The sequence below is a fragment of the Brachycentrus maculatus genome, unplaced genomic scaffold (assembly GCF_059751285.1).
Source record: "Brachycentrus maculatus isolate JH-2025_06_01 unplaced genomic scaffold, ASM5975128v1 h1tg001056l, whole genome shotgun sequence".
In the NCBI taxonomy this organism is placed as follows: domain Eukaryota; kingdom Metazoa; phylum Arthropoda; class Insecta; order Trichoptera; family Brachycentridae; genus Brachycentrus; species Brachycentrus maculatus.
In genome coordinates this window covers 399646-423985 of record NW_028281764.1, presented here as the reverse complement: position 1 = coordinate 423985, position 24340 = coordinate 399646, and the positions used below count along the sequence as shown (strand labels likewise).

At 32.9% G+C, this 24340-nt stretch overlaps 4 protein-coding genes across 4 annotated transcripts; 2 read left to right on the top strand and 2 right to left on the bottom strand.

Annotated features, from left to right (window-relative positions):
• Positions 1-2125: 2125 nt before the first annotated feature.
• On the bottom strand, positions 2126-4581 carry LOC148299608 (uncharacterized; the record flags this gene model as incomplete). Its single annotated transcript, XM_088275891.1, has 2 exons — positions 4333-4581; positions 2126-2342 (listed from the first exon to the last, which is right to left on the bottom strand). Coding segments are annotated over exons 1-2 (426 nt in total), but the record flags the coding sequence as incomplete, so codon positions are not given.
• Positions 4582-8268: 3687 nt separating this feature from the next.
• Positions 8269-13297, bottom strand: LOC148299607 (general transcription factor 3C polypeptide 6-like). Its single transcript, XM_088275892.1, has 4 exons — positions 12907-13297; positions 12582-12794; positions 11110-11280; positions 8269-8575 (listed from the first exon to the last, which is right to left on the bottom strand). The coding sequence occupies exons 2-4, from the start codon at positions 12751-12753 to the stop codon at positions 8349-8351; spliced, it is 570 nt and encodes a 189-aa protein (XP_088132018.1). The 5' UTR covers positions 12754-12794; positions 12907-13297; the 3' UTR covers positions 8269-8348.
• A 239-nt stretch (positions 13298-13536) lies between these two features.
• On the top strand, positions 13537-14246 carry LOC148299606 (endothelial differentiation-related factor 1 homolog). The gene has a single exon (XM_088275894.1). The coding sequence runs from the start codon at positions 13667-13669 to the stop codon at positions 14108-14110; it is 444 nt and encodes a 147-aa protein (XP_088132020.1). The 5' UTR covers positions 13537-13666; the 3' UTR covers positions 14111-14246.
• Positions 14247-15613: 1367 nt separating this feature from the next.
• On the top strand, positions 15614-24126 carry LOC148299605 (NEDD8-conjugating enzyme Ubc12-like). Its single transcript, XM_088275893.1, has 4 exons — positions 15614-15811; positions 19760-19893; positions 21673-21840; positions 23764-24126. The coding sequence occupies exons 1-4, from the start codon at positions 15703-15705 to the stop codon at positions 23902-23904; spliced, it is 552 nt and encodes a 183-aa protein (XP_088132019.1). The 5' UTR covers positions 15614-15702; the 3' UTR covers positions 23905-24126.
• Positions 24127-24340: the final 214 nt, after the last annotated feature.

Below are 24340 nucleotides of genomic sequence, written 5' to 3'. Positions count from 1 at the left end.
CGAGCATTTGAATGATCACGCTAAGTTTGTAAGAACTTAAGTCCTGCTTAATCTTACAATATCTTACGATAGTTAGCTAAGACAGCGTCGGAATAGATTTCACATTCTTATATACAGGACCAACCTGCCGATGGTTATACCTGTGGGAAGAGCTACCGCTATGCCGAACAATATCACGCCAGATATTGATCTGTTCCATGTGTCTGAAGGGGTATTCCGAAGCGGGATTCTTTAGCAAAACTGTTCTTGCTTACTTTACAATAATGTTTTAATGTATACGGTTTAAATTTTAGTTTGTAATGTACACTAATGTTAATTTTGATTGAATAAATTGAAATAAAAAAAATTGATTTCAAATTCAATGGAATTTAAATAATTGGAAAATACATTTAAAAATCGTAACATTTGTTAGATAAATCTTTAAAAAAAACTTTTTAGATATCCTACAAAAACGAGATTTTTTGGTTTCTTTTTACTTGACGAAGAAAAAAATGCTTGTATATATTCAACAACAGTAAAAAATAATGTGGATCGTATAAAATCGGAAAAATAAAATTATTCGGTGTTTTGTTACTCTATTACGGAGTCAGTATCAAATAATGATTCGTTTAATCGCGGCCATAATAATAAATATAGCCGAAGAGAACGTTAAGTTGTTTTTTCCTGAAACTGACAAATAGTTTGACTGTCGTTATGGAAAAACATCCCCGAATCGTGTCGTTAGAGCTACTTGCTCGGAAGATATTTATTACTGCCTAAAAATAACCCAACCAGCTTCCGTTGTGTTGTCCTACAGTTGCGAGCATGGAAATGTTTCCAGACTGAAAATATCAGTTTTAAAAATAAAATAAATTATATTGTTATTATATTGTTATATATTTTCAGTTCAAATTATTTAACAACACTGTTTAAAGATAATATACGAAATAGTGCCTATTTGAAAATCTATCAAGAAATCATAATAAAAAATAAATAAACATTATAAAATTAAACAACTTTAAAATTAAATACTTCGTGTGTGGAAGTTTTTGGTAAGGGAATGAAATTAACTATGAGTATTTTAATGTTTTAGAATTTAAAAAACCCTAATGATGAAAAGGTTCTTGTCGAAACCGGTAGGTTAAAGTGTACTAATAATAAAAAAGTGGTTGAAACAAAGTTGTGAAATTTTGTAAAGTTTAAAAAATGTGCCACAATGTATCTGCGAAAAACATAAAAGAAAAAAAAAAATATTTAAAGCACTAACTTTGTGATTTCGCATTTTATGGTTAAAATTTAGCTTTGTTTTAAAATCACTAAAAATATTTTAATATAACTAATTATAATGTCTACTGGTTTCGAAGCTAACCGGTAGACATTATAATTAGTTAAAATAAAATGTTAATAGTGATTTTAAAACAAAGTTACATTTTAATTATAACAAAATATTTTTTTTTAATAATCTGATATTTTCAGTCTGGAAACATTTCATCGCTCGCTACTGTATCTACCGTACGACGCGACGGTGAATCAAATATGAGCCGAAATTATTATTATTTCAATTTATATTGATTGAAATCAGATTCAATTTTGTGTTTTTGGCTGGGTACCAACCACGACAACGCGGACGCATTTGCGGGAGAATTTGCTTCCGCACGCATTACGTTTTCAGATATACGACGTACTAATCATCGTGCCATCTTCTTCATACATTTTTGGGTAATATATCCAAAATTAAACAAGGTCCCCTGATTTCTGAATTTATTTTCCAATTAATCAAATTGTTAAAAAGAGTCTTTTTTTAAAAGGGTACTATTTGAAGCGACTTTGTCTAGTATTTTGATTTCACGTCGCTGTCAAATATATTTCTCACTTAAAAATTGTTTTCAGCCCATCAAATGTTCAAATTACCACCTACCCAAATATATTTTTCACTTTAAAATTGTTTTCAGCCCATCAAATGATAACATTACAACCTACCTAAATGTATTTCTCACTTGCAAATTGTTTACAGCCCATCCAATGTTCAAATTACTACCTACTCAAACTCATTACTCACTTGTAAAATGTTTACAGCCCATCAAATGTTCATATATCTCACATCAAAATTGTTTATAGCCCATCAAATGTTCAGATCACCACCTACCTTATGCAGCAGCTTGGGTTTCTCCGTCCGCTTGCTGGGGGCCGGGGGCTCCCCGTGCACGGGGGGCAGGTCCTGCGGGGGCACCCTCTTCCTGAGGTTCTGCAGGGCCTCCTTCTCCTCGCGCCGCCTGCTCGGAGCGGGCCCCCCGCCCAGCGCGGCCAGCGGCGGCACGCTGAACTCTTCATTCTTGAACTGGCCAGTCTGCGTAGATAACAGCCTGCGGAAGAGAATTAATTCCCTTGGTAAAAATGTGAAGGTTTTGAATTTGGTTTGGATTTAGATATATTATTTATTGTTTCGGCATTAACTTCGTGGAATGACATGATTATTTTATTAAAACTAAACACTTAAGTATACCACTTTAATGAGTTTTATTTTTATTTGCGACTAGTTTCAAAAACGACAGATGTTTTCATCTTCTGGTACAATTTAAAACTTGGATTTAGATATACGAAAAAGACCAAAGGAACCGAGCTATTTTATTCTTATGAGAAATCTCTTTTATATCCATACTTTTTTTTAATATTAATTAGTTGCTTCATAAAATAAAACAATTTTGTTTTAACCACTTTTTTATTGGTACACTTTATTCAACCGGTTTTGACAAGAGCCTTGTCATCATCAGGGTTTATGTACTAAATTCTAAAAACATTGAAATACTCATAGTTAATTACCCTTCCCTTACCGAAAACTTCCACGCACTCCGTACACTATATGAAAATATGATAAATGTTGTTTTTATTGTGCATTGCAAGGTTCTTGTCGAAACCGGTTGAATTAAGTGTACCAATAAAAAAGTGGTTAAAACAAAGTTGTTTTATTTTAAAAAGTTTATAAAATGTGCCACAAAGTATCTCCAATAAACTTTCAAGAAAAAAAAATATTAGTTGCTTTAGAAAATTCTCCTTGCCTATTATGTACAAGATGTTTCTCCCAAATTAGTTTATGTTAAGTTTTATTTTATAAGAATTTGTATATTTTTTTATTTTAAGATTAGGTATTTTAAGATTATGAGCGAGGAAGACCGAGAAAAACATGGCACGATCAGGTATGCCAAATACTTGAAAGTGGTCAGGTTAGGAGTCGTAATAATGCGCGGGTATGTATGAGGAGATGCATAAACGTGGAAGAGGCGAAGAATATTTGCAAAGACAGAGTGGTGTGGCGTTCTATTCTCTCTGCCTACCCCTGCGGGGGAGCGGCGTAATGGTTAGTTAGTTAGTTAGATTAGGTATTCATAAATGTATTCGAGAAGAACAAAGAGACGTAGTTCATTGACTTTTATTTTTTTACAATATTTTCCGCACCACACGTTACTGCTTTGAAATAATATATAAAGGGTGGAGGACTAATATTTTCGAGCTCAGATAGTAATTTAAACTTAATACGTCGCTCTCTTTGTCATTGAGTTTCCGTACTGAGTATTATTTTATCGGTTTGGTGGCGTGTTTTCTTTGTGTTTATACTCAGTACTGTTAAGAAGCGAAACATCGTGCTTAACTCAATTTATTAGCGTCGCTTTGCTCTTCTCGCGCTGATAATGTTATAATTTTGATAACTTTTAATAATAAATAGTTGATCTTCATTGTGCGTTTCCGTCTTCCTCATCATCAAGTGTTCCAGTACCATTAGTCGTTACACGAGGATTTATAACATATTCAGTTTAAATGTCTTAAAAATGACAGTGAATGCGTTAAGTTGATAATAAATTTATAAGGTTGATGCCTACAATCAATATAATAATATAATACATATTATGGATTCAATATCTTATATCAATTCAATATTGAATACAATATATATTTTATTGTTGTATATTTTGTATTGTTTTTAGGGATCAACCTCTTTTATTTTATTATTATTTATTATGAACTATACACATCTACTATCATTTTTAAAACATATGAACTAAATATGCCATAAATCCTTGTGTATCCTTGTTATCCTTGTATGACAGCAAGGAGAATTTTCTAAAGCAACTAATAAATAATAAAAAAAGAGATTTACTCATCAATGTTGAGATATTCATAAAAAATCTTTAACCTATTTATTTAATAAATCGCATCTGAATATATATTTATTAATTTTACTTTACAAGAAAAAACTGTCGGTTTTGATTTGTGTATTAATTTAAATAAATTGGAAACAGCGAAATATTTTCATTGATGAAAAATGCTCCTAGAAAACGTCGAGAAACATTTGTTTACCTTTTCGATGCAGTAGACCGTTTTGACAGGAACGGATAATCGAACAGACTCGAACTGGACGGATGATTGGCATTCGGATTGAGGAAGCTAGAGTTCTCGTTTAGGCCTCCATTCTGACTTTGGGAATTGTTGTTATTATTTGAGTTGACGAGGGCCGACTTTAGCGGCACCAGTTCGACATTCTCCAAGCGCTCGCGGAGGCTCTCCATTGTCGGGGGCAGCACTAAAACTAAAACACATCCCGCGCGTGCAAACCATCGTAAGTCGCGGCGGGCACTGCCATAGACGAGAATGTCAAAATCTCACTCCAGTGATACCATGTGAAGGAAAAACATTTCACTGTTTGGAGAAAATTCTACTTTTCTCTATCGGAAGCCAGCTGTCAAAAGGGACGTGTTTTTCACATTTTCTATGACCAATAGGGTATTATCATTCGGGAGGAATATCTAATTTAACATACTCAACCTGTAAATGATTGTGTAAGACTAATTTTGTGTTTATAACAGCCGATATAATCAATATTTTCTTTTGCAGAATTCGCCTTCATAAAAACGTTATTTTCGTAAGGTGGTAACGAATGACGTCACAGAATGGAATCCACACTTCTAATATTACAGCTCTATAAAGCATATAAATAAAGGGATACACCCCATAACACACCCGATGACGTAAAATTTGGTTACGTTTAGCGGTGTCCGTTTTTCGTATTATTAAAATGTCTAAAGTTTAAACCTTCATATCTTCCTTACTTCTCTACATATTTCAATCAAAATGTTACCAATATTCTTGTGATATTATGTTAATTTATTAGCCAATAATAACACATGAGAATGATCCATTTTTGAAACATTTTCTCCTATATATATATATATATATTCAAACACTGTATTTCGTTGGCTGTGTCAAGCAAAAAAACATAACTCAATCAGATGTAATTCTACCCCCTATATACAGTCATCGGTGCGCAATCATTATTTTTTAAATATTTATTATAATTTTTTACTATTTCTTTTATAACATTTATTGTTAATATTACATTTTTATTGTTTACATATTTCACTGTTATTGTAGTTGTTTTGTTTTTCTTTTTTTTTTCCTTTTTCCTTGCTTTTCCAGCTTAATTTCATATCGTAGTATTTATTTACATATATTGTATACCCAAGTACAAGTTACGCAATTCTTTGCAATTTATTTGCTTTAAAAAAAATACAAAATGAGCACTATCGATAAAATTTATAAAAACAAGTGAAGATGGCTTGGACATGCAGACCGAATGAGTGAGAAAAGAAGGGTACAACTAATATTTACGAAATGAATGTATTTGGAAATATCAGGAGAAGAAGACCGAGGAAAACTTGGAAAAATACTGCTTCTATATCGCTCATTCCTTTCAACAACGTCATATATAAAAAAAAATTCAGCAGATCGTTTTTAAAGTTTAAATGTAATTATGTATTGTATTGTAAAATTATATCAAACCACTTATTGAACTTTTTACTGTGCAACAGATCTTATTAGGTAAAACCTGAAGGTTTTTTCTCCATTTGACAAATATTTCATTTATTTAAAAAATAATTAAACAATACCTTTTCTTCAAAATGCGAAAACAACACTATCTGTCCTGTAGCGGGACAATATTAAGTTAAAAATATGCCGCTTTTGCTGGGATAAAGTACATTTTTTGGGCATTCCGAAAACATGCACAACTGAAAATTGACGATTTTTGATATATGACCTTGTTGAAAGGAGTGAGCGATATGATATTTTAATTATTTTATATTTTAAGGAAATAAATGTGTATAAATGGTATCACTGTCACAAAATTCATTAAAAAAATCCGCAGCGATAAAAGCGGGAAATCGAGAATTTAAAATGCGCATGCGCCCCCTAAAACGAATTTTATTTTTAATCTGGTTTCTGTTTATGGTACCTTTATCTTGTCATTATTTATTTTTCCATGTGTACTGTATATGTATTATATTTTAAGTAAGAATAATATCCCTTGTATAAAAAGAATGTAAAAAATCTGTTATTAGACCTGAAATTTTGAATTTCATCGACCGTGTCTGAAAACGATCACGTGCTTTGCGGATTGCGTGCAACTAGGAGTAATAATTTTAGTCGTATCGAGTTTATTTGAAAACTTTTTATAATTTCCTCTATTTACTAGGAGATAAGCTTACTTTACGACTTTTCAGATTAAATTAAAATGTAAGATGTAAATATGTGATTTAATTGTAATTATGAATAAATTAAAATATATTTTAATAATGATATAAATCAATATGAAATTTCTGATTTCACTTGTTTACGTACATAAACAAATATTATAATGTTTGGCGTGTTAAGCTACCGTGCTGGAATTTCCGGGTTCAATTCCCAGGGGTGGGGGGTGAAAATAAATACTAGTAATTTAACACTCTAATATTTATTAATACTACCCTGGACTGGGGCCTGAAGCGCAGGAGTGATCGGCTTGCCTTTATATAAGTTACTATCAAGATAACACTGCGTCAATACGATGCAGTGCTCTATGCACCATTGGGTGCGAATAAGGGTTAGAAGAAGAATAATATATTGCTCACTCCTTTCAAGAAAGTCATAAATCAAAAATTGTCAATTTTCAGTTGTGCATGTTTTCGGAATGCCCAGAAAATGTACTTTATCCCAGAAAAAGAGGCATATTTTTAACTTAATATTTATCCTCTACAGGGCAAAAAGTGTTGTTTTTGCATTTTGAAGAAAAGGTATTGTTTAATTATTTTTTGAAAAAACAAAATATTTTTCAAATGGAGAAAAAACCTTCAGGTTTTACCTTAAAAGATATGTTGCACAGTAAAAACTTCAATAAGTGGCTTGATATTTATTTTTAAACTTTAGAAACGTTCTCCTGAAAAATCAAGTTTTTTGATTTACGACGTTCTTGAAAGGAGTGAGCGATATATTTACAGGAGGACCTCTTTAATCCGAAACCCTGCTAATCCGAACGCCCACTCATCCCTTAAACACATGCCTAGAATGGGCTGACCAAGTGGATATTCCTGTGCCAGAGTAGATGCTTTAACGTTAATTGAGAGACAAAGCTTTTTACTTGTTATTAAATAAATCTCGACCAACATAATATATAATTTTAAAAGTTGAATAAATACATTTTTAATTTTACAATAGATAGTTGTTTTATTTGATAAAAATACCCTACATATTACGAACGCTCCACTAGCCCAAACAAGGGGTTTATGAAGATGGTTTTTTTATTTTAAGTGATTAATTTTTTTAAAATTTTCATTATAATAAGACTAGTTTTATATATATTTTTTTATAATAGGTTAAGTTATTTTTTTACATTTTTTATTGCTTTGTAGAGTACTGTATACACAGATCGTTTCTTCAGTTTAACTTAATATAAAATATAATTATATTTATTATTATTATTATAGTTCGATTTGTTTTCAAAGTTTGTATTTAAGGTTAAGTTTTCTTACCTTATTTATTGCTTTTGTGTTGTTTATTTGAACTGGATAACTTTTATATCACGTAAACCTTTGAAATGTAAAATAACCTAATACCTTTAAGTTTTATTTTTGTGTATAAAAAGCACGAGTACGAGGGAGTTGACCACTTCTGTGGTCAACCTCTAGAAAAAAAAGTGGGTCAAAAAAAGCCACGCCTTTTTTTTTCACTTTTATGTTTTTTAATCATATTTTGAAATATAATAAATCAGTATAAATCATAAATAAACAATATTAGGAAAAAAAAACAAAGTAAGAATGGATATATCTAGACTGGTGGGGAATGACCCAAGCTGGATTCGGGCAAATCACTATTAAAGTTTCGTGTACAATGTGCCTGAACTGGATTCCGGCAAAACACTGTGTCATCAAAATACCTACCCGAATTGTATTCGGGCAAATCACACAAGGGGTTAATTAAATCATGTTTTACTTGGAAGTTTATTTTATTTATTATATACATATACATCGGAAAAATAAAAAAATGGATGTTATCATTTTTTTTTATTAGTTTTCATCATCAGTTGTATCATGCAGGGGCGTTGGTTTAGTTTTAATAATCCTCTTGGTAGGTTTAGGAGGTGGGAAAAAACCGGGTGGTTTATTAGGCATCTGTATCGGAACATCCACATCATTCTCGTCAAAGTAAACTTGGAAATTTTTAAGAGCTTCCTCAACTGTCGATGCGTGATACTGGAATTCTGACGCCTCGCTCTCTGCAGCTTCTTCCGTAGCTTGAAAAGAGAAGATGAAGATTATGAGGAAAAATTCAACAAATAATAACTCATGAAAGATTTATAACTATACGCTTAAAAAAAAAAGTAAACTTCCCTATTAAATTGAGATAGGTACCGCATTATCGGACCGGACGTTATAAGGAGTTCTTCTGACCGTTATCCGCAACCAATGGTGCATAGGGCACTGCATCGTATTGATGCAGTATTATCTTGATTGTTACTTATATGAAGGCAAGGTGATCACTCCTGCGCTTCAGGGAGCAGTCCAGGGTAATATTTAATAAAAATGAGAGTGTAAAATCACTAATAAAATAACATTGAAATAGGTACCGTGTTATCGGAGCGGACGTTATAAGGGGTTAATGTTTTTATTTGTATTTTTACATTTTAACCAGCAACGACTGAAAAGAGTCATTTAAAATTAAAATAGAATTAAAAAACATTCATATTATTATTAATTTTTTTTTTTGACATCTCATCAAAGATGAAGATGACTTTACACACGTGTAACAAAGTGATCACTTAGACCAGCCTATGACGGTCGTCAGCCCCGTAAATGCCCAGACTTCCATATTCTTCTTAATCTTTGATGAGATGTCAAAAAAATAATATGAAAATAATTCCTGTAATTGGGGATAATCCAGAATTTGTGAACAAGTATTTGGAAACACTCAAAATGTTGTGAAAAAACATTAATCCTACATAAAGTTCCCTATGATAGATAACGCGGTAACTATCTCAACGTTATAGGGGGATTTACTATACTTATATATGCATTTAAAAATTACTGACAAATCGAAAGAAAACAACTCTCAGCTAAGAAAAGACACAATGCATAAAAACATTTATAGAATCACAAGTTCAAAAGCGACAACAGTGAGCCTAATGGATAGACCATAATATAAGACACCCAGGCCTGCTTCTTACTATTGTGGAGGGCATGTCGCTCACTCCTTTTTAAGAAAGTCGTAAATCAAAAAACTAGATTTTTCAGGAGAACGTTTTTAAAATTCAAAAATATAATACAATATATTAAAAATAAATATCAAGCCACTTATTGAACTTTTCACTGGGCAACAGATCTTTTCAGGTAAAACCTGAAGGTTTTTTCTCCATTTTAAAAATATTTAGTATATTTAAAAAATAATTAAACAATACCTTTTCTTCAAAATGCAAAAACAACACTTTCTGCCCTGTAGCCGGTAAATATTAAGTTAAAAATATGCCGCTTTTGCTGGGATATAGTACATTTTCTGGGCATTCCAAAAACATGCACAACTGAATATTGACGATTTTTGATTTATGACGTTCTTGAAAGGAGTGAGCGATGTGCGAAGGCACAAACTACAGAGGATGACCCCGTTCAACCTACATGGACCAAATTATCTCCGACATGCATTATAGCAGATAAAGATACGAGTGGAGGATAGAGTAAAAAATTTAAACACAAAACTCCTAAGTAGAGAAACCCATATTTATAAATGTAGATTTTTAGAACAATGTCTTTTTATCAGCAGATGCCATATTACCACTCTTTACCTTATTGAATAGAGAAAAGAGTGGTGATATGGCATCACAGACTTCCATATTCTTCTTCATGTTCACAGGTCAAATCTCGGTATTACGAACTTCATGGGACTAAAAAAATATTTCGCTATAATAAAAATTTGTTACACTGGATGTATAGCATATGACAAATTTTAAATTTATTTTATCGCTATATTATACCCACTCTTATTAGAAAAATAAAATTAGTTATTACTGTTACACTACACCCGATCTTCCGGCCAGTGATCAATACAATATAGGTACCTACCTACTACAGGACTCAACGGAAATGAAACTATGAGACTTTATTAGAAAAAAGAAATTTATAAGCAATGAAAGAAAAGTGAATTAAAAAGCAAGTTCAAATAGGTTTTTAATTTTTGATAAAAAAATCAGAAATTATCTTTAGGACTTCTCAATGTTTTAAAATGAATTGTAACATCATTTTAAAATTTTGAAAAAAAAAGTTCGTTACTCTGAGATCGGCTTTGCTACATGGAATTTTGGTTCAGTACATTTTGTATGGAAGTTTTCCGGGGACGAATTGCAGATTCGTTATACTGGAAATTTCGTTAATTCGGTATTCGCTACATAGAGATTTGACCTGTAGTATGGAATTTAAGTATTTTTGTAAATAATGATTTTAATTAATTTTGTCCGCCTCCGTAGTGTAATGGTCAGCACGCTCGGCTACCGTTCTGGAGGTCCCGGGTTCGATTCCCAGGGGGGGTAAAATAAATATAATTGATTTTTCACTGTAATATTTATTTAATATTACCCTGGACTGGTACCTGATGCGGAGGGCTGATCACCTTTCCTTCATGTGTAAACGATTGAGATAACACTGCGTTAATATGACACAGTGCCCTATGCACCATTGGGGTGCGGGTACGGGTTTTATTATATTTATTATTATTGTAAATAATAAAAAACCACAAATATTTTTTCTTTTATTTTTTTTTTATGTAAAAGTAGGTACTTACGGACATCATCCTTGGGCCGCACGAAAATCCTTTTCATATTCAGGACTTTTCTAGTTTTACAAAGGTACTTAAGCGGCCTTTCTGGTTGCATGTCGAAAATTAAGTCTCCTTCTGGAGCGCTTGTGTCATTTTCAAAGAGTAACTGTGTGCCAAAACAGCTTTCATATTCCCCTAAAATTAATTTTACTATTGTTATTATTGGCATGACCATGTATTCCGCATGTCTCCCGAGAGCCTCAATCAAGCTTGCCTATTTTACAAGGCATCAGGTTCGCGCCGCCCAGGACGACCACTGCTGACAATTCGTCGGCAGTTTTCGTCTGAACTTCAGGATGCGGACGACGGGAGGATGCAAGGCAGCTGGCGGCCGATAGCCTGGAGACAGTTTGTGGACTCCATATGCTCCACATAGGGTGTCGATATGGTATAATATTGTTAAAGATAATAAATAATAAAAATTAATAAAGGTGTGTTGAGATGGTTTGGACATGTGGAATGAATGAGTGAGGAATGAACGGTAAAACAAATTTACGAGGCAAAGAATATTTGCAATGACAGAGTGATGTGGCATTAAATTCTCTCTGCCTACCCCTGCAGAAGCGGCGTGACGGTTAGTTAGTTGGTTATAATAATAATAATAATAGTTAATAATTATACATCAATATTTGCTTCAAGGGTGCCAAAGGATATTAGAATAATGATCGATAAAGCCAATTGAGTGATTTCATGTTTGAATAATTTTTCTGGCTTCCATGATATTGGTTCGGATAAATGGAGTGCTATTAATTAAAAAAATACTTCTTGTGAGTAGTGGATTTACGATGATTCAATGTACTATAATTCGATGGACCGATCAAGTTAAGGCAGCAGCAGGCACCTCGGTGGTTGGAGCGCTACGTGCTGCGCAGTCAAGGGATAACCGGAGAAGAGTCATCCTACAAGGGTCACAACCCTCAGTAATGAGGAATAAGACGAAGAAGAAGGAAAATAATTTTATGTAATTCATGAGAGAAAATTCTAGGCAAAAGCACTCGCTTCAAATTATAAAATACTTTGTGAGTCGTGAAAAATCTTCCTCATTTTTAAGGTCATATTTCTTCGGCTTAGCCACAAATTGGCAATTATACAAACAAAAATAAAAATTATAAAAAAAAACAAATAAATGTGTCCACCTCCATAGTGTTATGGTTAGCGTGTTTAGCTACTGTGCTGGAGGTCCCGGGTTCGATTCCCGGGGGGGGGGGGGGGATGAAAATAAATATATGTGATTTTACACACTAGTATTTATTATTACCCTGGACACCTTGCCTACATGTAAGTATCAATCAAGATAACACTGCGTCAATACGATGCAGTCCCCTATGCACCATTGGGGGCGGATAAGGGTTAGAAGAAAAATATATAAGTCTTCATTTGTCCGCCTAGCAGCATCGTAGCCAACTTGTGAGTTGATATTATTACTAATAGGTTACCTTGAAAGTAATAATTATTCAGCTGTATAACAGGAGTGTCTGAGTCCATTCCAATAGCTTTTATGATTCGCAAATTTTCCGGTTTTAGAATATCGTGGTCTATCAGATCCTTAAAATCCGCATAAACCAAAATTTCTTCTTCAGAGTCCGAATCATCTTTTGAAACTTCCATTGGAGTTATATTAATTTTAACTGGATTGTCAACATAACCAGCTGGAAGTAGAGTAGAGAGAGAACCTGATTTTAGGAGGTAATGATTATATACACGAATAAAAGTTTGAAGTAGACAATGCTTATTTAAAAGTTTTAGGGTAACCCGGATTACCTCTTTCAAAACAATGTTTGACGTTTGACACAATTTGGTTGTCTATGTTTATCAAATTTAATCTTAAAGACACCTAATGCACAATTATTCTAGTAATTACACAAGTATTCATCCATTTTAGGGGTACGGAGAAATAAATATTTTTTGTTACTGAAGTAAACTTAATAAAGTAGTTTTACATTTTCAACTGCTACAGGGTAATACCTAAACCAGAAATCTTTGTTAAAACTACTTTTAACAAAATTAAAAGTGTAATAATATAGAAGCAGTAAGATAAAAAAGCTTGTAAATAGTTTCAATTGACAGTTACACAAGCGGTTTTCATCGTTCAAAATACAGAATTTTGTGATATTTATTGTACTTTATATTTTTTTATTTGACACTTGACTGTGAATCATCGAATACTGTTTTTGATTAAGTTTTTCACAAAAAACGGTGCTATCAGTAAAAATAGTGATATTAACTTGAAAATCAACGAATAATATATTTAATTTACGGGTGTTTGAATCATTAAGATGGCAATTAAATTTAAAAATCTAGAAGAAAATATTTTCGTAAAGTTGACATTACAAAAAGTTAAGTAGGTACTTAATACAAAAAAGGTGCATGTTTTGCTCAAAACGGAATATTTCTATGGTTTCCACAAATATTGTTTCTCGAATCTTATGTCAGATTTGCACAGGTGTGTTTTTGGACAAGTTATATTGCGTTTTGCTATCGAAATTCCTCGTTTTGCGGTGAGCTAACGCAAATCGTCGTCATGTCTGATTGGGAAGTTCAAATGTTGAAGAGGCGGTTGCCAAAAACCGTCAACATAAATTCTGAGACGGCGATAAACGCGGCACGTCGGCAAGGGGTCGCTGTAGAAACACAACAAAAATACGGAGGAGGCACCAACAAACAACACGTCGTCACCAAAAACACAGCGAAGTTAGACAGGGAAACCGAGGAGCTGAAGCATGACACGGTTCCCATAGACTTGGGCAAGCTGATAATGCAGGGGAGGCAGGCCAAGGGAATGAGCCAAAAGGACCTGGCTACCAAGATTTGCGAGAAACCCCAAATCGTCAACGATTACGAGGCCGGCCGGGGCATACCAAACAACATCGTTATTGGAAAGATTGAGAGAACTCTCGGCATAAAACTACGTGGAAAGGATCGTGGCAAACCGCTGCAGCCTCCCGGACCTGCGAGCAAGAAATGAGTCTGGGGGGCGCGCATAATAAATTTTATTTACGTGTTTTAAAAAATCAAATCATTATGAAATATTTGTCAAAGGTCGTTAAAATTTTATAATTTGTAAAGTACGATAAAAGTAAATAAAGGTGATTTTTCCATTATTTTCTGTTTTTCTCGATTATTCCAGCTAGTGTTGCCAGTTGAGAAATTCTTTAGCTCGGTTTATTTTAAAATGTGTCGGTAAAATGTCTTCCTGCGCCTGTAAATAACGTGTTTGTATTTTACATTTTTATAACACTGACTTGTCTAGCCACGTTATTCTTATCTACATAAAGTTATCGCTTTTTCCACTTTCCTTTATCACCTTGTACGTGCATGTGGATTGATTAAATTTAATTATTTCAAATTTATATTTATAAATATACATATGTATTTAAATATTAAAAAAATAAACATTCATTCAAGTAAACAACTAATTTTATATTGATATCTCAACATAGATGAAGATGAATTTGGAAGTCTGGGTATTTACAGGGCTTACAACCCGTCATAGGTTGGTTTTAAAGTTATCACTTAAACCAGTCTATGACAGATCGTTAGCCCTGGAAATACCTAGACTTACATATTAATTACTAAATGAAAACCCCAGATTTGTAAACAAAGATTTGGCCATACTCAAAATATTGAGAATTTAATTTTATTTTTACTTAGTTGTGAATGGAACCTGGTATCTTATGCATTGCAGGTAAAATGGTACATAATTGACTGAGAAAAAATGAAACTCTCAGCTTAAAGCACTTGAGGTCAAATTCTTTTAAAAATCCAAATTGTTTTACTTATTGATTGCATGAAGTTTTCACCCTCTTATGCACTATCGTCTACGCACTAAGAAATAAAGACAGGTCTTGACCTACATTTTAATGGTTTTTAGATGAACCCCTTGCTTGATTGCTTCAAGCCGTTCTAATTATTTTTCTGACCGTTATCTGCTCTCGAAGATGCATAGGACATTGCATCTCATCCATGTAGTGTAATCTAGATCGTTAATTATGTAAAGGCAAGGTGATCAGTCCTGCGCTTTAGGTAGTGATTTGAAATATAATTTTTTATAAAGGTTTTTTTAAATGATGGGTCCGAATAGAAACCAAAAGTTATACTGGACCTAAGAATGTGGCGGGAGGTTTCAGAGGTGATATAATAATAATAAAAAAAATTTAATTCAGGCTTGATTACAAGAATGCAATTGAAGTGGTGGGTGCAATTCATAGTCAGCCACGTGTTTTACAACATTTTTTATAAAATGAAATTTAAGTTACAATAATTAATAAATAAAAAATAATGAAAAGAACAAAATTTAAATTTAAATGAAGAATTGCTCATACTTATTCTGACTCCGCTTGGAATTAAGTTCGGGACTTCCAGTACCAAATCCATTACGGTGGCCGTTTTTATAGGTAGGTAATGCTGATAGTAAAAATATTTTACCTTTTGATGAATATTTTTGTTACTGGCAATGTAAAGTACAGCTGTTCGAGATTTCTATTCTGTAGAGTGCATTTGTGCTGTCAAAATAATTTGTGTATTTAGTAAATTGACTCATTTGGGTAAATTTTTAAAATGATAAAATTATTTTCACTCAAACAACAAAGAAAAGACGAAGAAGGCACATCTAGACCTGGCGGGAACCAAAAGAAAGCTTCGGCGGCGCAGCTGAGAATCACAAAAGGTCGAGGCGTTTGCCAAAATTTTGACATAATGTTTTAATTTTTTTGCTTTCTATTCGTCAATTGGCCATGTATACGCCGCTATTTTACATTTAAAAGTATTCAATGTAGCTCATGAAATGATTTATGCACGAACTTGAAATAAAAATCTTGTTATTTTTATCAATAAATCTAAATTTTTTAGTCGTGATTCACGATGACAAACTAGTTACCTCTTGCGAAATTATTTCTCAAATTCTTTGTCTTTCCTATAAAAATCATGTATGTATTACGCCTTTTAAAATTTTAAATTTATATTTATTTTATTTCTCAAATGTCATTCACCATCTTGAGCAAAATTTAAAAAAAATATATCATTTAAATTTTCAATATTGTTAATTCTCTTAAATGCTTTTTTTGATTTATTTAATTGTGATCAACTTTAAAAATGCTTCCATATAATGAAAACATTTTTACTGTAGGTATTTATTAAAATTTGTGCAAATAATGTTATTGGCAATGGCAATATTGATGGCTTTTTTTTTTGTATACATAATATTGTATTAAATCAAGTTATTATATTATTATTACGTACAATAAACCATATTTTCTTTTAAAAGGTTTCTTTTTCAGGAGTTACCACACCTGATTATGCTTTATTTTTAAATATCGTGCTTTCAGAACAAGAAAGTATTTTGTCTATGGAACACGGTATTATCGTTTAAGAAGGATATCACATTTAACATTCCCTACATATGAAGGATTTAAAAAAATGTTTTTATTTATAAAAACCTCACAAATCAATAACTTCATTAATCTTTTTTTTTTTAATTTCCTTATAGAAAAAAAATCATTATCGTAATTATATGTAAAAGGTGCTACCTTTTCTTCGAATTGTTATTTTTTTAAACTCGTAATATCAATCAGTTGCATTGTTCTCCTGTCACTGTCACATTGTTTGTGAGAAGCGCTAGAGATCGGAATTGGGTTTGCGGTTATTTGTGATTAGTATACTGAGGGTCAGGCAGACTGTCTGAGTATAATTAGGGTTGGGGTTAGCACACAATGGACGGGTAATGTAATTCTACCCATTCGGTCGGCTATGCTTACGGGTTTATTTATTTATTTTTATAAATCACAATTTTTAACATATATTAAAAATAAAAATAAAAAGTTTTTTTGCAGAGACCCACCAAGCCACCTTGTGTGTCTTGTCGGTGGAGTTCTTTTTGCATACATTTTTTTATTGTTTTTTAACCATTTTAACCTAATATATACACACAAAAAAGGAGAAAAATCAACAATATAATCTTTTTTACAATGTTCATAAAATTAACTCTTGATCATTTACCCATTCCTTTATTTTGCCTTTGTTCCATCTTTTATTTTGACCTCTAACATCCGTCGGCAACAAATTAAAAATGTTCGGAACGATATATTGCAGTGTTCGACTTCCATATTTATTGTTGATTCTTGGGACTATCAGACCTTCGTTTTGTGTAAATCATGTATCATGGTTGTGTACTAGAAGATTTCGATATTTTTGTCTAGTTTGTTGCTCAACGATGATACTCATCCACAATATTCCACGTACCGGCAGTAATTTTAAATGTTTATATAACAAGATTGGATTGTCCCTTTGATTATATATATGACTGGGTACAATTTTTTTGATTATGGAATATTGCAGATTTTGAACCATTTTTAAATTTGTTTTCGTCGAATGTCCCCAAGACTTAATTCCATATCTTATTAAGGATTCTACTAAAGAACAGTATATAATCTTTAAGGTTGGTTTAGGCAGGATAAAGTACAACTTATAAAAAGTACTCCCTAGAGCCCGCAGACGATCACAGAGTTTTATAATATGCGCATCCCATTTGAACTTATTATCTATACATAAACCTAAATATTTAAATTCGCCCACAAATTCAATCCTATCGCAACTACAATTTTGTTGCTTTTTATTCTGCAAACAGTCAAAATTGTGTGCAATAATATTACCTATCTGTGCAAATTTGTTTGCAAAGTGAGGTGAACTAATAAACATACATTTAGTTTTCTTTGAATTGATTAAGAGTCCAAAATCATGCGCCCATTTTAAAAGCTGATTAAAATCATATTGTAATTTTTCTTTAGCTTCTAATGGATTTTCACTTTCTATGACTAAAGCTGTGTCATCGGCGAACACAAATCTATTTACATATTTAAATATTTTTTTCATCAGTGAGACATATATTATGTACAGTTTTGGTCCTAAAATCGAACCTTGTGGAACTCCAGATAAATATTTTTTGTCTTTACTGAGAACATTTTTGATTCTGATTTTCATTTTTCTCCCCGTAAGATAATTTTTAAAAAAGTTTAGCAATTTTCCCCTTATGCCTATTGATTCTAATATACTGACCAGTTTTGCGTGACATATAGTGTCGAATGCTTTAGTAAAATCTATGAAAATAACAATAATGTGCTTTAAGTTATTTAAACTACAATTAATTTTATCGGAGAATTTTTGCAGCAGGTCATCACAACTGTTTTTCTTCTGAAATCCAAATTGATACTTGTCTATTATTTCAAATTTTTCTAAATATACGTCCAGATGAATCGATACATACTTCTCCAAAATTTTTTCAATTGACGATAGTAATGAAATTGGTCTATAATTATTTACGCATGAGTGGTCTCCTCCTTTATGTATAGGTCTTATTATACTATATTTTAGTTCGTCTGGAATTTGACCACTGTCCATTATTAAATTAATAAGGTGAGTTATAATAGGAGCTAGAAATAAATTATATTTTTTAATGTCGTACATCCTAATGTTATCTATACCTGTTGTTTTTGTGTTTTTCATTGATTTTATAATAATTGCGATTTCGGGCACCTTGGCTCTCGGCAATGGGAATGGTATTTATACCTTTTGCGCCGGCCTCATTTCTAAGGTAGAAAAGTAGGAATTACATGTTTGATATTCTTATATGAATATAATGTACCAATCTCTTTGTTAACCGGTTAACTGCCGGCAGGTACATGTATGGCAGTACCCAGCACGCCGCGAATTTTACGACAAAAATAAAACCTTCTAAACATATTGTTATTAAAAGTGTATTAACGTTTATTTCAGTTCAGTCATAAAATTAATTGTTCATGGTGCAGGGTACACACTTTGATTTTTAAAAATTAATAATTCAAAATCATCAGAATTGACACTAAAATCACTGTCATAAGATTCGGCAGTGACGGCAACTCGGGGATTATTGGACAACCCTGAGCGCCATCAGTTGTTCCGACGACAAAGCTCTCTTTAATTTACGTTTAAAGTGGTAAAAACAAATTTCAATTCTAAGTATGCAAAGATATTCTCAATAGATGTCACTTTGCGTTCTATATATTTGTACATTTTAAATAATTGATTTTCTTTACTAAAAGCCCATTTAAAACGGCGCGTCTTAAGACGTAATTTTTGTACGAGCGGCGCTCCGTTCACAGAAAATTATGCGTCTTAAAACGCTCTTCGCAGGTAAATGGTTAAGGACCTAACTATATTTACATTATCATCAAATCCCGTCGTCCCGTCCTTAGTGTGTTAACACATTGTTTACAGGAAACGCTTAAAAGCCTTATATTTGCTTGCTTTTGGTAGGGCGCGAGAGACGCCAAAGATCGGAATTGGGTTTGTGGTTACTTGTGATTAGTATACTGAGGATCAGGCGGCAGACTGTCTGAGTATAATTAGGGTCGGTATAGTTGATGAAAACACCGCCAGACAACAAAATATAAAATATGAAATATATAAACTTTGATCCTTTATATCTCTCCTATTTCTTTACATATTTGTATTAGTAAAGTACCAATTGTACTGTGATTTAACACATATGATGCTTTTTTGAAATTGGATGTATAACAATATTTTTTTTTATATACATTATTAAATTGGATCATTTTTTTCTATATTTTTTTTCTGATTACAGATCTAAATGAACTCAACCTCCCCAAAACATGCAATACAGAATTCCCAGACCCAGATGACCTCCTCAATTTCAAACTTATCATCTGTCCTGATGAAGGTTTCTATAAGGGAGGGCGATTTGTCTTTAGTTTCAAAGTAAGTTCTCATTTTGCATAAATTATTTCATTTCATTCAAACCCTTTTCTGCACCCCAATGGTGCATAGGGCACTACATTATAAACACAGTGTTATCTTGATCGTTAACTCACGAAGGAAAGGTGATCAGCCTTCCGCTTCAGGTACCAGTCCAGGGTAATATTGAATAAATATTAGAGTGAAAAAATCAATTATATTTATTTGACCCCCCCCTGGGAATCCAACCCGGGACGGTAGGCGAGCGTGCTGACCATTAAGCCGGAGACTGACCTCCACATTTCGTCGTAACGTAACACGTTAAAAAAAAAAGAAGAAGTAACACGTTACGATGCGAGCATTCAGGCAGTCAGTACAGCGAGCCGAGCGCTCCATCCATAGTTTCGGATGATATTTATTTGACCCCCCCTGGGAATCGAACCTGGGACCTCCAAAACGGTAGCCAAGCATGCCGACCACTACACACTTACACTACAGATGCGGACAATAAATTATTAGTTAATTAAAAATACATACAAAATATTTTGCATGTTTTGAATCAAATAAGGTAGCGTCTACAACAAAAGTCAACAATGCATCAAGATTTTGATTGGCTGAAATGTACATATAGTCCGCCTCCGTAGTGTAATGGTCAGCACTCTCAGCTACTGCACTGAAGGTCCTGGGTTCGATTCCCAGGCAAATAAATATAAGTGATTTTTTTCATTCTTATATTTATTCAATTACCTTGGATTGGTACCTGAAGTGGAGGGCTAATCACTTTCCCTTCATGTGGTAACTGTCAAGATAACACTGGGTTTTTATGATGGTTTGTATATGTTTGTTTGTTTGTATGTTTTATCCGCCTCCGTGGTGTAATGGTCAGCGTGTTTAGCTACCGTGCTGGAGGTCCCGGGTTCGATTCCCAGGGGGGGTGAAAATAAATATAAGTGAGTTAACACTAATATTTATTTAATATTAATTTAATATTACCCTGGACTGGTTCCTGAAGCGCAAGAGTAATCGCCTTGCCTTCATGCAAATAACAATCAAGATAGCACTGCGTCAATTTGATAGTGTCCTATGCACCATTGGTTGCGAATAAGGGTTATAAGTTGTATTATACAGTACCCCATGCACCATCGGTTGTGGATGAGGGGTTGAAGGAAGGAAATATATATACAGTAATACATTTTGATAAAATATCAGATTTTATAATATTATGTTTTTTGATGACTGATTATCAAACATGCATTATTTCCATCAAAAGCTTCACATCATTTATGTGTAAGCAAGTGACAGCAGTTTTGCGGGTAGTAGGTTGTTATTAACCTTTGTTTGTGGGAAACGCTTAAAAGCGTCTTTTGCATACTGTTAATAGAGCGGAAGATGCATATAAGCGTTCTATTTGCTTACTTTTAGCAGAGCAAGAGAGACGCCATAAAACATTGTACAGACCAGAATTGGGTTTGCGGTTAGTGATTAGTGTTAGCTTGTGATTAGTATATGACCCTAATTAGTATACTAATAAGGGTCGGGGTTGATAACAAAACTGCCCGATAACAATGTGTTAATCCAATTACAACATAGATCAACAAACTAAACGAGAATGCCAACTATATTTTGTTTGATGACAAACAAATCAATTTCAGAACTACAACAACGTATTATGTATGCTGACCTTTCCAACTATATTGCAGCGATTTCAGTTTATTGAATGAATGAATGAGTGAGTTCATGTTCCATTTCCTGTGAAAGACGGGGTTGCCACATATTTAATGATTGTGAATTATGTATTTCCAGGTAGGTCCCAACTACCCGCACGAACCGCCAAAAGTAAAATGTGAAACGTCCGTTTACCATCCCAACATTGATCTGGAAGGAAATGTCTGCCTCAATATCCTCAGGGAAGACTGGAAACCTGTTCTCACCGTCAATTCTGTTGTATACGGGCTACAGTATCTATTCTTGGTATGTTGACTTTAACCTGTCCGGGAGTATGGCCATACATGGTCGTCCAAACAAAACTTTCCTCAAAAAAGTATGGGTGTATATGAATGGCCACACTTACCTAAAGCTGGTGACATTTATTTTTAAAATTGACAATTTATGTTCGAACCTGTAGATGGAAGCATCTGTAGCTTCCGAAACTAGTCGTGATAATATAATACTCAAGTGGTAAAAAACAAGTGTTTTATTTAACCCGGCGCTGTTGTGGCCGGGTATTTGATGTTTTTTTTTGACAAAGAGCTATGGTTTGATGCTTACAGTAGCTGGAGTCATTGACCTCTATGCAGTGTTGCTGCGTCATTCATTTTATCAATACATTCCAAATAAACCTGCAACTTAACTAATGATAATTATGATTATTTTTTATGCTATTGCTTTAAACATAATTTTTTGTCAAAAATTCTATAAATTTTGCTACGATAGGAATCACAAATTTATGTTCCTCAAAAGTTGCTTTATCGGAGAAAGTTTCTATTTTTATTTTTGTGTTTAATGATTATAATTACATTTATAAAATAAAACTGTTTCAATTTCATAAATAATATTAATATTGCCAATGTATATAATAACTTGTAATAATAAGCACATATAATTCATTTCGTATGTGAAATTCCATATGTGTATAACACGTCCGGCCACAACGCCCGTGATCTGTTTAATCGCCATAACGATGCCGGGTTATTCATGACTTACCACAAAGTGAAAGCTCAAACAAATAATTAAAATTTTCCACCCAACCAATTATTTCAGGAAGCTGAACTTTTGGAGCTACGAGAAATGTATTGCCAACAGTGTCTAAAATATGTTTTCGTGCGCCAACATTTATGTCCTAAAAATATTAATAGAAAGAATGAAAAATGCCAAAGAATGAAAAATGAACTAGAAATCCCTTTTTGCAAATCCAGACTTGCGCAGACACTCATTTTTCATAGCTCCAAAACTGTTTAATTCATTGATAGACATGAACTATCTAAATTTATTTCAATTAAAAATTTTGCTTAAATTATTTAAAAAAAAAACAGATCTAAGTACCTTCTTTTAAACGTATTATTATTATTATTTTTAACATATAGTACATTATTGAAAACTTTTTTCATTTTCATCTTTTGATTTTTTTTGTTTTTTGTTAAAATCAAATGTTTGTAGTTTATATTAGCTCTTTTAATCTATTTTTATTTCTGATATCTGTTGTATTCTTGCCAGTGCCCTTTATTTTATAACCTAAAATAAAATGTTTACCCACGCACAGGCCATGCTTTTGTAGGATCTTTTTTTGTATTGATTTTTTTTTGTACCGTAGAACTTTGATGTGTTACTTGAGCCCAGTACAAAAAAAATATTTAGATCTTGGTATCGATCAAAGTATCGTGACAATAAGTGTCACCTGTCAGGGAAACAATGAATCATGTCAATACGTTCATTATTGTAGACCAAATACAGATTAATTTTTTTTGTACGGGGCTCAAGTAACACATCAAAGTGCAAGTAGCCCCGTTCTACGGTACTTGTCATTATAATATATTATGAATGTAAAATAATTTTAAAATAACATATCGTAGTCATACAGGAGAAAGTGACCAAGTGCATTTTTTACAAAAACATGATCATTGACTACTTGATATCTTACTAGCTTAATATTGCCCTGAAAAAAATCCCAAAGGATTTTAAACTTGGAAGTATAATATATTGACTTAGTAAAAATGACTAACTGCATTGATGTTTATTTTGTTGCCAAGCAAAAATGACTTAAATGGCCCTCCTGAACATTTTACATTTTGTTAGTTGGTCACTTTCTCCCGTACGACTACGATATTGTAGTTGTTGCGTTGCATTAAGAAATGTCAGTACAAATTTTGAATGTCTTAAAATGATTGTTTGCTTCAGGAACCGAATCCGGAAGACCCATTAAACAAAGAAGCGGCCGAAGAACTGCAAAACACACGGAGATTATTCGAGCAGCACGTACAGAAAGCAATGCGCGGGGGATATGTGGGAACTAACTACTTTGAGAGGTGTCTCAAGTGATGCGGCCACCGCGCACCTCTTATTTATTAATATACAAGTAACATAGTGTAAGAACCGGCGCTGTGTACAGCCGATCTCCAGTGGGGGCCCTGCACGTGTTGCCACTCTTCACGAAAGCTTTATTAACGATTGATGTTACAATGTGATTACTCATGAATAAAATAAATGTTTAACAAAAAAGAGGAAATAACAAATTCGAATACAGATTGTTTACATCTCAAACTTGGTTTTAATTTTGTGTCGGCGTTGACGGGGAAGGTTGAAAATGAATGCAGACTCGGAAGGCGGCTGGGAATTTAGGAATTTTGACTTAGTTCAAACAGGACACAAAATGTTAACAATATTTAGAGTGTGTCCAAATACTTGTGTACAAATCTGGATTATCTTGGTGGTTGAGATATCAAATTGTAAGGACATAAAATACATGAACATGAAA

Coding starts and splice junctions, on each gene's coding strand:
- LOC148299605 (XM_088275893.1), top strand. CDS start 15,703: ATGATAAAATTATTTTCACTCAAACAACAAAGAAAAGACGAAGAAGGC. Junction 15,812..19,759: donor GCAGCTGAGAATCACAAAAG/GTCGAGGCGTTT, acceptor TTCTGATTACAG/ATCTAAATGAACTCAACCTC. Junction 19,894..21,672: donor GATTTGTCTTTAGTTTCAAA/GTAAGTTCTCAT, acceptor ATGTATTTCCAG/GTAGGTCCCAACTACCCGCA.
- LOC148299607 (XM_088275892.1), bottom strand. CDS start 12,753: ATGGAAGTTTCAAAAGATGATTCGGACTCTGAAGAAGAAATTTTGGTT. Junction 11,281..12,581: donor GAATAATTATTACTTTCAAG/GTAACCTATTAG, acceptor AATTAATTTTAG/GGGAATATGAAAGCTGTTTT. Junction 8,576..11,109: donor GCGGCCCAAGGATGATGTCC/GTAAGTACCTAC, acceptor TCTCTTTTCAAG/CTACGGAAGAAGCTGCAGAG.
- LOC148299606 (XM_088275894.1), top strand. CDS start 13,667: ATGTCTGATTGGGAAGTTCAAATGTTGAAGAGGCGGTTGCCAAAAACC.